This window comes from Neoarius graeffei, chromosome 5, assembly GCF_027579695.1.
Source record: "Neoarius graeffei isolate fNeoGra1 chromosome 5, fNeoGra1.pri, whole genome shotgun sequence".
Lineage (NCBI taxonomy): Eukaryota > Metazoa > Chordata > Actinopteri > Siluriformes > Ariidae > Neoarius > Neoarius graeffei.
This window is the reverse complement of record NC_083573.1, coordinates 47,787,224-47,801,399: the sequence shown is the minus strand read 5'-3', so window position 1 is coordinate 47,801,399 and position 14,176 is coordinate 47,787,224. Positions and strand designations below refer to the sequence as shown.

The 14,176-nt window shown below is 39.1% G+C and overlaps 1 protein-coding gene across 2 annotated transcripts; it reads left to right on the top strand.

Moving 5' to 3' along the window:
• The first annotated feature begins 28 nt into the window (after positions 1 to 28).
• On the top strand, positions 29 to 12,577 carry si:dkey-7j14.5 (uncharacterized protein LOC556563 homolog). 2 transcript variants are annotated; one of them, XM_060921854.1, is made up of 8 exons: positions 29 to 1,857; positions 2,026 to 2,091; positions 3,590 to 3,700; positions 4,311 to 4,367; positions 5,804 to 5,920; positions 7,063 to 7,131; positions 10,044 to 10,157; positions 10,401 to 12,577. In XM_060921854.1, exons 2-8 carry the CDS (start codon positions 2,032 to 2,034, stop codon positions 10,485 to 10,487), a joined length of 615 nt encoding a protein of 204 aa, XP_060777837.1. In that variant the 5' UTR covers positions 29 to 1,857; positions 2,026 to 2,031; the 3' UTR covers positions 10,488 to 12,577. The 2 variants fall into 2 exon arrangements, with proteins under 2 accessions (XP_060777837.1, XP_060777838.1); XM_060921855.1 differs by lacking the exons at positions 29 to 1,857; positions 7,063 to 7,131 and having other exon boundaries at positions 2,021 to 2,091.
• Positions 12,578 to 14,176: the final 1,599 nt, after the last annotated feature.

Here is a 14,176-nt window from a genome sequence, read left to right as displayed (position 1 = left end):
AAGATCTTCACAGTATAGTAGTGGGGTGAGGCAGTACCTTTGTCAAGTCAAGTTTATTCGTATAGTGCTTTTAACAATAAACATTGTCGCAAAGCAGCTTTACACAATTTGAACGACTTAAAATATGAGCTGATTTTATCCCTAATTTAAATTAGATTAGATTAGATTCACTTTATTCATCCCACATCAGGGAAATTCACGTGTTACAGTAGCAAGAAAATGTCAAACAGATAACAAATAAAACTGAAATAAAAATTAGACAAACGAAGGATTAAATACAGAGGGCTATTTGCATTATCTACCGTGAAAAAGTATAGAAAAATTGCCTTGTTGAGAGGCTCAGAAAAATTGCACATTACAGGTAGACTCTGTATATATATACACACATATACATAAATAATATAAGTATGCATAAAAATAGTTGGGGGCGGCACGGTGGTGTAGTGGTTAGCGCTGTCGCCTCACAGCAAGAAGGTCCAGGTTCGAGCCCCGTGGCCGGCGAGGGCCTTTCTGTGCGGAGTTTGCATGTTCTCCCAGTGTCCGCGTGGGTTTCCTCCGGGTGTTCCGGTTTCCCCCACAGTCCAAAGACATGCAGGTTAGGTTAACTGGTGACTCTAAATTGACCGTAGGTGTGATTGTGAGTGTGAATGGTTGTCTGTGTCTATGTGTCAGCCCTGTGATGACCTGGCGACTTGTCCAGGGTGTACCCCGCCTTTCGCCCGTAGTCAGCTGGGATAGACTCCAGCTTGCCTGCGACCCTGTAGAAGGATAAAGCGGCTAGAGATAATGAGATGAGATGAGAGGTAGACTCTGTATATATATACACACATATACATAAATAATATAAGTATGCATAAAAATAGTTGGGGGCGGCACGGTGGTGTAGTGGTTAGCGCTGTCGCCTCACAGCAAGAAGGTCCAGGTTCGAGCCCCGTGGCCGGCGAGGGCCTTTCTGTGCGGAGTTTGCATGTTCTCCCAGTGTCCGCGTGGGTTTCCTCCGGGTGTTCCGGTTTCCCCCACAGTCCAAAGACATGCAGGTTAGGTTAACTGGTGACTCTAAATTGACCGTAGGTGTGAATGGTTGCCTGTGTCTATGTGTCAGCCCTGTGATGACCTGGCGACTTGTCCAGGGTGTACCCCGCCTTTCGCCCGTAGTCAGCTGGGATAGGCTCCAGCTTGCCTGCGACCCTGTAGAACAGGATAAAGCGGCTAGAGATAACGAGATGAGATGAATTACTAATCTATCCCCAATGAGCAAGCCTGTGGCGACGGTGGCAAGGAAAAACTCCCTCAGACGACATGAGGAAGAAACCTCGAGAGGAACCAGGCTCAAAAGGGAACCCATCCTCATTTGGGCAACAACAGACAACATGACTATAACATTAACAGTTTTAACATGAAGTCAGTTTTGTTGATGTTCTAAACTCTTCATTGATGGAAACCTGAGTGCAAAACTGTTTGCTCACTTGAATCTGCATTCATGTCCTTTTCACTCAGACTGAAACAGTATCAGCTCTTTAACATCATATTACACTACCTTCTCCTTCTTCTCCTCCCACACCCACGACGTAGCACACTAGTGTAAATATCCCACTGGTTCTACAGCAGTGGACCTTCACCTACTTGCTGCAGTTCACCTCACCAGATTTTCAGCTGTGCTTTCCAAGCCCCCAGAAGCGTTTGCATCGTTCAGAGCACGCAGCACAGCTCCTGCAGCTGCAGATTGCTGGAGGATCAGGAGAGAGTGGGCTGCCGTGCTGTAGCTGTGTCCCGATTGCCTCGCATCAGTAGCTTCAGAGTGCTGCAGCAGTGTGGACCCCTCCTCGGCTTCTCAGCACCGCCTCTGCACAACCCAAGGTAAGGCTTGTTTGCTCAAAGCCCATGCATGCAAAGGGAATCGAAGCATTTGTTTTGCAGTTGCTTTATGGTATGAGCTGTAAGGTGTGAGTGATGCTGTGCTCTGCTGTTGCTGTGCTGGTTTAATGTCGTGCCGCTGACTGTGTTGTGTGTTTGGCTCACACACAGAGCATCATGTCGCTGTACCCGTCTCAGGTTAAGGCGTTCAAAAGCAGCGAACCCAAAACCCTCGGGGTGAGATAGTGTTTTGGTGTTTTGTTTTGTTTTTTTCTTGATAGACTATGCGATACAGACTGTACTCCATGAACAACAGCAGTACCATCAGGGGCCTAAATATGACTGACTATGTGTCTTTTACACCTGTTTGTGTCAGTCATCAGTGCTGATCATAACATTCACCTCTATGATTAAATTTACCAAATTTACCACTGACTGTACAAGGAAACGCCCATATCAACAAACTCCCTCTCCCTCCCTCCCTCTTTCTTTCTCTCACACACACACACGTGTGTATATATACACACACACACACACACACACACAAAACCAACAAAATTATAATTGCCTGAAAAAAATATGAAGATACACACACACACACACACACACATATAATGTGTATATATATATATATATATATATATATATATATATATATATATATACACACACACACACATATATATAAAATGAAATTTCTCCCTCTCTCTCACACACGTGTGTGCGGCTAGAGATGATGAGATGAGACACAAAACCAACAAAATTATAATTGCCTGAAAAAAATACAAAAAATATGAATATATATATATATATATATATATATATATATATATATATATAATGTGTGTGTGTGTGTGTGTGTGTGTGTATGTATATATATAATATGTGTGTGTGTGTGTGTGTGTGTGTATACATATATAAAATGAAATTTCTCCCTCCCTCTCTCTCTCACACACACACGTGTGTGCAGCTAGAGATAATGAGATGAGATGAGACACAAAACCAACAAAATTATAATTGCCTGAAAAAAATACAAAAAAAATATGAAGATACACACACACGCGTGCGCACACACACACATATGTATATGTATACATATATATATATATATGTGTGTGTGTGTGTGTGTGTGTATCAAATGAAATCTCTCCCTCCCTCTCTCTCTCTCTGTGTGTATATATACACACACACAAAACCAACAAAATTATAATTGCCTGAATAAAATACAAAAAAAATGAAGATGTACACACACACACACACACACACACACACACACACACACCGTATATATGTGTGTGTGTATATATATAATATAAAATGAAATCTCTCTCTCTCTCTCTGTCTCTCTCTGACACACACACACACACAAGCACGCAAGCAAAGAGATGCAGCAGTGCCTTGGAGCAGATCCATTAGCCAGACTTCTTTCTTTTGCACATTTAGAGTAGGGCAAGCACACGATGCAGTGAGTTGAAAGAAAGAAAGAAAGAAAGAAAGAAAGAAAGAAATCCACTGTCAATTTAATTATCTGGCAATTGCATTTACCTACAAATTACATTTGTTTCCATTTAATGCAGTATTATAGCTAATAGGTGATCAGCTAAGTTCTACTGCCCTAATAGTTCTGACATCCATAACTGTGGTTTTACAAATTGTACTACAGTTGAACTAACTCATTATAAAAGAGTAACATTGTGGTGTATATGCTGATATATTTGTATAATCTGTTTAAAAGGCAGTGCAGATCATCATTGGCTTGCTGACAGTCATTCTCAGCACAATTGTGTATAAACTGCACTATCACATCCAGCGGGAGGTCATCATCCTCATCCTGAATGGTGCTCAAGTAAGGCCTGGCTCTTATCAACTTATGAACTCACTGAAAATATTGTTCACTACAACACACAGCCATGATAATGTCAAAAAACTTGAGCAATACCTAGCTTGGCCCATCAGTAGAGTAAGGAGTGAAGTAGGCTAATTAACAGTCAGTTGGATATATTTGGGGGGGGGGGGGGAAAGGTTTGTCGAGCGTTCTTTTGATAGTTACAGGAAGGGGTTCTAAAGCTTCTTAAAGGTAAACCCTTTCTGCTCAGGGAACACAATGTTGTTTGGGTTCAACACAGAATCCACCAGAAGGATAAGTCAAAGCTCACTTTAGAGTTCTAGATTTCAGTAGAGCACTTTTTCTCAGTGTCTATCATAAACAGCTGAGACAAGAGATTTTAATCTGCTGTATGCAGTGTCAATGGCTGACGAGCGTCCAGAATAGTTTAATTACGTTAGAGATCTGCAATGAAAAGAGTAGTACCTAACTGCAGTAGTTATACTAAAATTCATTGGTCTGCTTTGCATGTCATGTAACAACATAACATATTGAGGGTTATTAAACCATTTAGTTGTTTTGGTTCGACTTACTGAAGTGATGCAGTGTTTTGTATTCCTCTTTTCTGCAGCTCATTATCACTGGCATTGTCTTGGTGGCTGCTGGTAGGAGGCCATCTAAATGTCTGGTATGATATTTTGTATCTCTTAATGTGATTTTTTTTTTCTATTTAATGACTATAATAAATGTATAAAATCTGTTAAGCACATGTATTTTAGAAAATGCTGGGCAAGTGCAATCTAGTCCCTTGGGCAGCATCCAATACTGACTGATAGCTGGAGTCTTGCTTCTTCAGCACCCTAGACGTCTGTGTTTTTATCCTCTTTTGTTGACAAAAAGGTAAATAGGCAGATTACTATTGTTTAAGATCTTTTTTTCTTCAATGATGATTAGCAGTGTGGCCACTGACTGAAATACCAGTTCAGTGCAGTCAGTTATTGACATCGATTTTCTCTGCTCAAAGATTCATCTTTCATTGCTCTTTCCTTGATGTACTTAGATGCAACTGTTCAGCTGAAAGGCTGATTTGTTGTTGAATATTATTTGTAAAATCTGCTGTTTTGCTATGTTCATTGTCTCTGTACTTTTTCTCTTAAAAAAAAAAAAAAAAATATATATATATATATATATATATATATATATATATATATATATATATATATATACAGGGTTAGTCAAAATTATGTTAACACTTAAATGGTAGAAACCATTTATTCACAAAACATGCATCATATGTGCAAGATGGTTTACAGGATGGTCTCAACCTGTTCGCCATCATGTTCAACACACAAAAACCAGCGAGCAACAATACCGTTTAAAGCCCGGACACACATTTCGCGGGGAATAGATGATACCACAGTCCTTATTCTGTCCTTGAGGTCATTGATATCATGAACTTTTCTGCTATACACGTGGCCCTTCACCATAACCAGAAATCACAGGTCGTCAAATCAGGGGAGTGTGAAGGTGACGGCAGTGGTCCACCGTGACCTATCCATCGACCTGGAAATGTGTGGTCGAGATAAGCATGAACAGTCTGGCCAAAATGCGGCGGTGCGCCATCCTGTTGGAAATACCCCGCCAATCGGATCTGTAGTGGAAGTTCATCAATGGCGTACTGCTGCACCATCTGTAAGTAGACATCTGATGTCACTGTTGGGGTGTCAAAAAAGTAGGGCCCAATTACGCCAGCAGCGGTCACGGCGCACCACACATTCAGGAGAAAAATAATCCATTAGTGTTAACATAATTTCGACTAACCCCGTGTGTGTGTATATATATATATATATATATATATATATATATATATATATATATATATATAATTGTTATGTGATCCTTCCAGCTCATGCCAGGTGCCAATACTATCTGTGTACAGTGTATTTGTCACTCTGCTCCTCAGTCTCTCTCTTCTGGGAATGTGTCCAGTTTCTTTCAGATACTGGGCAGATCTCTGTTGAACTCACCACTGCGGTATACAGTATGCCTGAAATTTACAAACCGATTTGCATTTTATGTACCTAGATTTCACATTTGTCTTTTTTATTATTATTATTTTCGCAGGTGGGTACAACCATTGTTTTGCAGTTGTTAACTTCAGCATTTGATATTGTCGGATTTGGTCTCATAGCCCGACATGTACCCTTTCATGGAGAATCCTACTATTACAGAGACACTGAGGTAAACATCTGCAACATCACACAATTCAGATTGTTCCCACCATTTTATTTGTCAATGCCAAGAAAACAGCTGCAGCATAATTTTAGAATTCAGTGTCCTGGTAAAAACAAAATGGTGTATGTTTTGTTGTCCCAACATGGACATAGCTGTGTTGCAGTTATATACGTTTGTGTATGATCAGTTAAATTTGCATTATATTCAAATGTGTGATGCTCGAATTGGAAAATGTTATACCTCCTGACATTTAACTCACATACCAAAATATATAATCAGTAGTATTCTTTTTCAACCATTACCTGTGAAGCATAAAATTTCCTTATTTAATTGCAAATGTGGAATCTACTTCTTAATTATGATTTTTAATGTTTAATAGACAAATATGTATTCAAATTAATCTCACAATTGGCCCTTAGATTGAGGCCCCTGGTTAGTTCATGCTTTATATAATACATTTAACAATTATTCCACGAAATTGAGTCATGCATGAGCTGATAGCCGACGAGGCGCGTTGGACTGAGTCGGCTATAAGTCATGGATGACAAGATTGATTGGAATAATTTTTTAATTCTATCCACACTCACTGGATTTTGAGAAACGGAACATTTGTATTTTTATTTTTTGCAAATTTGATAAATAAAAAGTTTATACAAAACATCCGACAAAATCATCTCCGCTTAGAATGTAAACAAACTGGTGAAATGACAGTACCAAATTGTGAAAAATGCTATAATAATAATTCTTGAAAAATAAAAAAAAGATACATTCTTACCATCAAATACTTTATTCCATATTTTATTGCTTTGTATTTTTGGGGTTTTGTTTTCGAGTAGAGTTTTTATTTCGTCCTCGGTTGGTTCAGCAACACGCGCCGTCATTTTGTTTTTCTCTACTCATGGTATATGAGCTGACATCCTAGTAGTCGAGTAGCCAATCAGAGTGCGAGATTGTTCATATCCAGTGAATGTGGATGGAATAATGCAGTATATACTGTAGTAGGAATAGAAAGCATCAGTTATAAGGTGAAGAAATTTTCAGTTGGATGAACCACGTTCCAAGCGGAATAAATAGATCAAGGATATCTAGGAAGGTATGTGTCACCTCTGAGAAAGGTGTGACTCCAGGCTGTGCCCTGCTCGTTTCAGTGGTGTTGTGACCCACTCCATTCAGTGTGGTCTTGCTGTGGAGAAGGAGATAAAGGGGGACATAAGGAGGTGAGTTATATTCCGTGCTTTATTATATGCACCATTGACCAGATTGTTTAATACAGTAGTTCCTCTGCAACAATAATTTTGTCAAAGACTTCCTTTGGTTTTCTGAATAAGTTTATTGGACCTTGACAAGGTTTTTTGTTTGTTTGTTTGTTTGTTTGTTTGTTTTAAACCACCAATAAAAGAGTTTTAAGACTGTGTATTTTTTAAAACAAAGTATAACATTTTCCAATGTGGCCTTTGAGCATCTGACACAGTATTGTATTTTATACACTCACTTTGCATATTATTAGGAATATCTGTACACCAACTCATTCATGTAATTATTTAATCAGCCAATCACATGGCAGTAGTGCAGTGCATAAAATCATGCAGATACGGGCCAACAGCTTCAGATAACATTCACATCAACCATCAAAATGGGAGAAAAATGTGATCGCAATGATTTTTACTCTGGACAGTTCGTGCCAGAAGGGCTTGTTTGAGTATTTCTGTAACTGCTGATCTGCTGGGATTTTCATGCACAACAGTCTCTAGAGTTTACTCAGAATAGTGCCATAAAGAAAAAAACATCCAGTGAGCAACAGTTCTGTGGATGGAAATGTCTTGTTAACGAGAGAAGTCAATGGAGAATGGCCAGACTAGTTCAGGCTGACAGAAAGGCTACAGTAACTCAGATAACCACTCTGTACTATTGTCATGAGCAGAAAAGAATCTCAGAATACACAACACATTGAACCGTGAGGTGAATGGGCTACAACAGCAGAAGACCACGTTGGATTTCACTTTTGTCAGCCAAGAACAGAAAGCTGAGGCTGTAGTGAGCACAGGCTCACCAAAACTGGACAGCTGAAGACTGGAAAAACATAGCTTGGTCTGATGAATCTTGATTTCTGCTGACGCACACAGATGGTAGGGTTAGAATTTGGCACCAGCAGCATGAATCCATGGACCCAACCAGCCTTGTGTCAACAGTCCAGGCTGGTGGAGGTGGTGTAATGGTGTGGGGAATGTTTTCTTGGCACACTTTTGGCTTGTTGGTACCAACCAATCATCAATTGAATGCCACGGCCTATTTGAGTATTGTTGCTGATCATGTGCGTCCCTTCATGACCACAATTTACCGTCTTCTAATGACCACTTTCAGCATGATAATGCACCATGTCACAAGTCGTCTGAAACTGGTTTCATGAACATGGCAATGAGTTCAGTGTTCTTCAGTGGCCTTCTCAGTCACTGGATCTGAATCCAGTAGAACACCTTTGGGATGGTAGAACAGGAGATATACAGTACAGCATAAAAGTGCACCTGAAATATCTGCAAGAATTGTGTGATGTAATCATGTCAACATGGACCACAATCTCAAAGGAATGTTTCCAACGTATTGTGGAATCCATGTCATGAAGAATTGAGGCTGTTTTGAGAGCAAAGGGAGTCACTACCCAGTATTAGTATAGTGTTCCTAATAAAGTGTTCAGTGAGTGTATGTGTCTTAATTGAGGAGTAAAATCTTATTTACATTTGCTTACATGCACTGATCAACCATAACATTAAAACCACTAACAGGTGAATTGAATAACATTTATCTTGTTACACTGGCATCTGTCAAGGGGCGGGATATATTAGGCAGCAAGTGATCAGTTTGAAGGCAACACGGTGGTGCAGTTAGACCTGTTGCCTCATAGCAAGCAGGTTCTGGGTTCCAACCTGCCGGTCGACCGGGGTCTTTCTGTGTGGAGTTTGCATGTTCTCATTCCTGTGTGGTTTTCCTCTGGCTGCTCTGGTTTCCTCCCACAGTCCAAGGTCAACTACCAACTAAATTGCCCAGAGGTGTGAATGAGAGTGTGAATGGCTGTCTGTCTCTTTGTTTTAGCCTTGCGATAGACTGGCAACCTGTTCAGGGTGTGTACCCTGGCTCTCGCCCAAAGTCAACTAGGATTGGCTCCTACCCACCTGTGACCTGCAATGGATAAGCTGTACTGGAAATGAATAAATGAAGAATAATCGGTTCTCAAGGATGGTGTGTTGGAAGCACAAAAAAAGGGCAAGCGTAAGGATTTGAGTGACTCTGACAAGGGCCAAATTGTGACGACTACTGTAGATGTCAGGGCCAGAGCATCCCCAAAATGGCAGGTCTTGTTGGGTATTCCCAGTATGCAGTGCTTAGTATCTATCAAAAGTGGTCAAGGAAGGCCAACTGGTAAACAATGGAAGAAGGTGGCCTGGGCTGATCAATCACATTTTATTTTACATCATGTGGATGGCTGGGTGCATGTGTGTCACTAACCTGGGGAAGAGATAGCACCAGGATGCTCTATGCAAAGAAGACAAGCCAGTGGAGGAAGTATGATGCTCTGGGCAATGTTCTACTGGGAAACCTTGGGTCCTGGCATTTATGTGGATGTTACTTTGACATGCACCACCTTCCTAAACATTATTGCAGACCAAGTACACCCTTTCATGGCAACAGTATTCCCGAAAGGCAGTGGCCTCCTTCAGCAGGATAATGCACCCTGCTACACTGCAAAAAATGTTCAGGAATGGTTTGAGGAACATCATAAAGAGTTCAAGGTGTTGACTATGCTTCCAAATTCTCCAGATCTCAGTCTGATCAAGGATGTGCTGGACAAACAATTCTGATCCATGGAGGCCCCAGCTCATGATTTACAGGACTTAAAGGATGTACTGCTAACATTGTGGTGCCAGATACCACAGCACACCTTCAGAGGTCTTGTGGAGTCCATGTTTTGATGGGTCAGAGGTGTTTTGGTGGCACAAGGGAAACCTACACAATATTAGGCAGGTGGTTTGAATGTTATGGCTGATCACTGTGCACGTTATGCTTTGAGATCTGGATACTATTATGCTATTTCTGCTGTCATGTTTGCTCAAATTCTTTTGTAACTTTTTTGCAGTTCCTGGTGAATGGCATTTTGGGCACCTTGATTGGCTCTTTGGTATTGGTGTGTATTATCGGTTTGGTCATGGCCTTTTTCGGAGTGTATGCCCTATCTGTCAGTGCTATTAAGGTAAGATTGCTACTATTAAATGTAATTCCATGTACATAAGTTGTCATGGCTGATTTGTAATATAGTATGAGGCAAATAAGCTATACAGATTGAAGATTAAAATTCCACAGTGGGCTGCATGATTATAATCTTTATAATTATTTATGGTCTAAATGTACTATTGTAATTAAATGTTGATATAATTGACCTTGCTTAGAGTGAATGCAATTGATGTTTACATTTCTTCTCACCCTTTGCCTCCAGGATTTGACACCTATTCCTAACTCCACTGCAAAAACACAGTATGGTGCTGGAGGACAGGCCAGGACTAATGTGCGTAACGGGAACTGACAGAACAAATGTCTCACGGTTTTAAGGTCAACGGTTTTAGCACAGTTTCATACCAATCAAAAGAACCAGTTGTTTCACCACTAAATAGTACACACTTTAAAAAAATGTTCATGACAATGTAAATAATTTGGGCAAATGTTAGCTCCTGTTACTTGGCTGTTTTCTCACTCGGCAATGCATTTTGATGGCTAAATAGTTGCTAGGACTTCATTCATTTTGTACTAATAGACAAGTTTGTTTGCATGAAAACGCTTATGTAGTATCTGTAATGAGCAAGCCATAGACGTGAATGCTGTAAGATTGTTTAGACTTGTAGGTAGCAAAATCTTTTTTTAATATGCTAACCACTGTTCAGCTAAGACAGATTATTACAGTATTTGCAAAATCCATGGTTGTCTTGGACTACAATTGCTTTAAAAACAATTGTATTGAAGATGTATAATATAGTGTATTACAGTATTAATGCAAGTCTGTGCTGGGGTGCTGTAGAACATCATTGCATGAAACATCAGTCAAATGATAAGGCTAGTAATGAGGGGAAGTACTGAACAACATTTATTAAGCTTTTCCAAAAAAAAAGATATGTGTTCAAGGAACACGATGCCCCTCCCGACAACATTTCTGTAGGCGGTCATGCAGCCATCATGAATCAGTTACCTAGATTTTTCTATGATTTTTTTTCTGGAAGTTTAATCACATTCTCTGTCAAAAAGCTTATTATGGCATTCAAAGAAAAAAAAAAAGCAGATCAGTCTGCTGACCTGTCATAGTTCTTTGTCATTTTCACTGTAGAAAGCATGGAAGCGACAGAGGAGGCCAAAGACAGGAGGCCAATCTATACTGTCAATTTATTGGACAACATATGCCATTAGCCTTATAATTACACATAGTGTCAATGAGATCCAGAGCATTACATTACGATGCAGAGCATACACAATGTAAGAGGAATATCGAGTGTTTCATATTTCAAGTTTTTCAAGGCATTTTTGGCATTTCAGCAGAAATAATCCCAACATGTTAAACGAGAAAACGAATGGAATACATTCTCAGAGAAATCCAGCCCATTCAGCCACTGCCATGGCGGCTGCATAGATACCCGTTTAATTAAATAAAAGTCACTTTTCTCGTATGAAATGTTGACAGATTGTATCCAAACTGTAGCCAGGTCGAGAAAAGGGCATCCCCAATATATTTCTGCCCATTAATGCTCGCCCCACGCCTTAGTATTTCCTGGACTTTGATGACAAGAATGGTCACGAATCCACGCAAGTGAATCTCAATATAAATGAGTGGTGACGAAGACCGATTGATGGAATAAAAGTCAGTTTTCTGATATTAGATGATGACAGTTTGTTGCCAAACTGTTGCCAGGTCGAGAAAAGGGCATTCCGAATATATCTGCACCCATTAATGTGCATCCCACACCTTAATATTTCCTGGAGTTTGGTGACAAGCATTTTTGAAAGTAAATACATATAAGAGCCCCCATGGGGGGCCTCTAAAAAGAACTAGGCCCAAAAGAATCTATCTAGCCAACTCAAAGAAAAAAACCCTTAAGATTACACACAAGCTATATATAATGAACACTAATAATGCCAATGTATTTGTAAGAATATTTGGATTTACATGTTTAGTCACCCAGAGTTGACAGATTTTACAAAAGAATGAAAGCTTGATAAATATTGCCCAATGTATATATGAAAGGGAAGATGTTTCTAATGAGTGAGAATTGTGTCAAGATCATGGAAGTGTTAACAAATGACTGGCATTGCTTGGCTTTTTTGTCATCCTGTTTTATATTTACTGATACTTCAGGAAAGCTATGATGACTGCCAACTCTGTAAGTGCCACCACTTGTGACCAAAATTAATGGACACTAACAACAAAAAGTAAGAGGTTGAAGCCTCTCTCAAGGGCTCAGCCGGTGTAATCTCCTCTTGTGGAAGCACGTTATCAGTTCACAGTACTGTTTGTGTCAGTGTGTCATTGCCTTTACAACAGCATGTCAGATTTACATTTTGCCTGTATTCTTCGACTTCTTTATATGTAGTGATGACAAATCATAGACAGTTTCACGCGTGTTTATGGATGATAGATGTTTAAATAAACATGATTTGCTAAACAAACAGCAATGTAATAATTTCTTCTTTTAAAAAAAAAATTAAATGAAGGAAAATGTCACACCCACAAAGTAAAATAAATATTCGGTATACCTAAAAATGTATTATGGTAATTTATTGATTCATTTAAAAAGCACCAAAACAGTACCTCAGCAAGGTCTTAAAGTAACACACTTGTTGATTCTTTTTAAATAGGTGCACTGTCCTGCTCCAATTTCACACTCTGGTTCGATACTGTATGTGTTTCAGCTTGTAGTTACAGTGGTGCTTGAAAGTTTGTGAACCCTTTAGAATTTTCTATATTTCTGCATAAATTTGACCTAAAACATCATCAGATTTTCACACAAGTCCTAAAAGTAGACAAAGAGAACCCAGTTAAACAAATGAGACAAAAATATTCTACTTGGTCATTTATTTATTGAGGAAAATGATCCAATATTACATATCTGTGAGTGGCAAAAGTATGTGAACCTTTGCTTTCAGTATCTGGTGCAGCAATAACTGCAACTAAACGTTTCCGGTAACTGTTGATCAGTCCTGCACACCGGCTTGGAGGAATTTTAGCCCATTCCTCTGGGCATTCCTCAATAAATGAATAACCAAGTAGAATATTTTTGTCTCATTTGTTTAACTGGGTTCTCTTTATCTACTTTAAGGACTTGTGTGAAAATCTGATGATGTTTTAGGTCATATTTATGCAGAAATACAGAAAATTCTAAAGTGTTCACAAACTTTCAAGCACCACTGTACAGTGTATGAGTTGGCTTAAGAATACATCTTCATTATTAAAGCAATAGTTCAGACAAAATTAACTGATTTTAAAAATAAACATGATTTCCCGCTTACCACAATTGTAACGTGAACATGCAAATTACATGTTGCTTAACTGGTAGCCAGATCAGCTACATTACAGAACTGAAGAAGCAAAATTTAGACGCCTAACATGCCCATCAGTTACAGTCTACAGTTGAGAGACATAATGCGTAATTCATTCACTATTTTCAGACCCTGAAAATAGTGTACAGTATAGTGAATAGGTGATCATTTCAGACATAGCTTGTGAAGGTCGATAAGACAACTGGCGACATTAAAGAGTTTGCAGTGTGATGGCATTCTTTATTGAAAGACTTCTCAAACATATTGACTAAATGAGATGCTGTTGCTCACTGAAGCATCACTTTTTAAAGTGACTTAAGTGAATTCCCCTATTGATAACAAGTTGTCTAGCTGTTCTCAGTTGCACCACTATGTCAATCAAAACTGATTACACTGATTTACCTTTAAATAAATCATGATTGCATATTTACATCACAAGCTTAAATGTTCATCTTTTCACCTTAGCAAGATACTTCTCAGCACCTGACTTCTTATATGGCCATTTTAAGCAATGCATATTTTAATTTAAAGATTTTAATTTCTACCCAGTTGCTTATATTAAAGGTAGACTGCCTTTCAGGTTTTTCAAGTGTAGGTCATAAAAATAAATTTTCCCTGACACCCAATTATTTTTCTTTAGTGGACCGAAAGCTACTGAATTCGAATCAAAGACTTCCAATTTTATTCATTTTT

Coding starts and splice junctions, on each gene's coding strand:
- si:dkey-7j14.5 (XM_060921854.1), top strand. CDS start 2,032: ATGTCGCTGTACCCGTCTCAGGTTAAGGCGTTCAAAAGCAGCGAACCC. Junction 2,092..3,589: donor GCGAACCCAAAACCCTCGGG/GTGAGATAGTGT, acceptor TCTGTTTAAAAG/GCAGTGCAGATCATCATTGG. Junction 4,368..5,803: donor GGAGGCCATCTAAATGTCTG/GTATGATATTTT, acceptor TTATTTTCGCAG/GTGGGTACAACCATTGTTTT.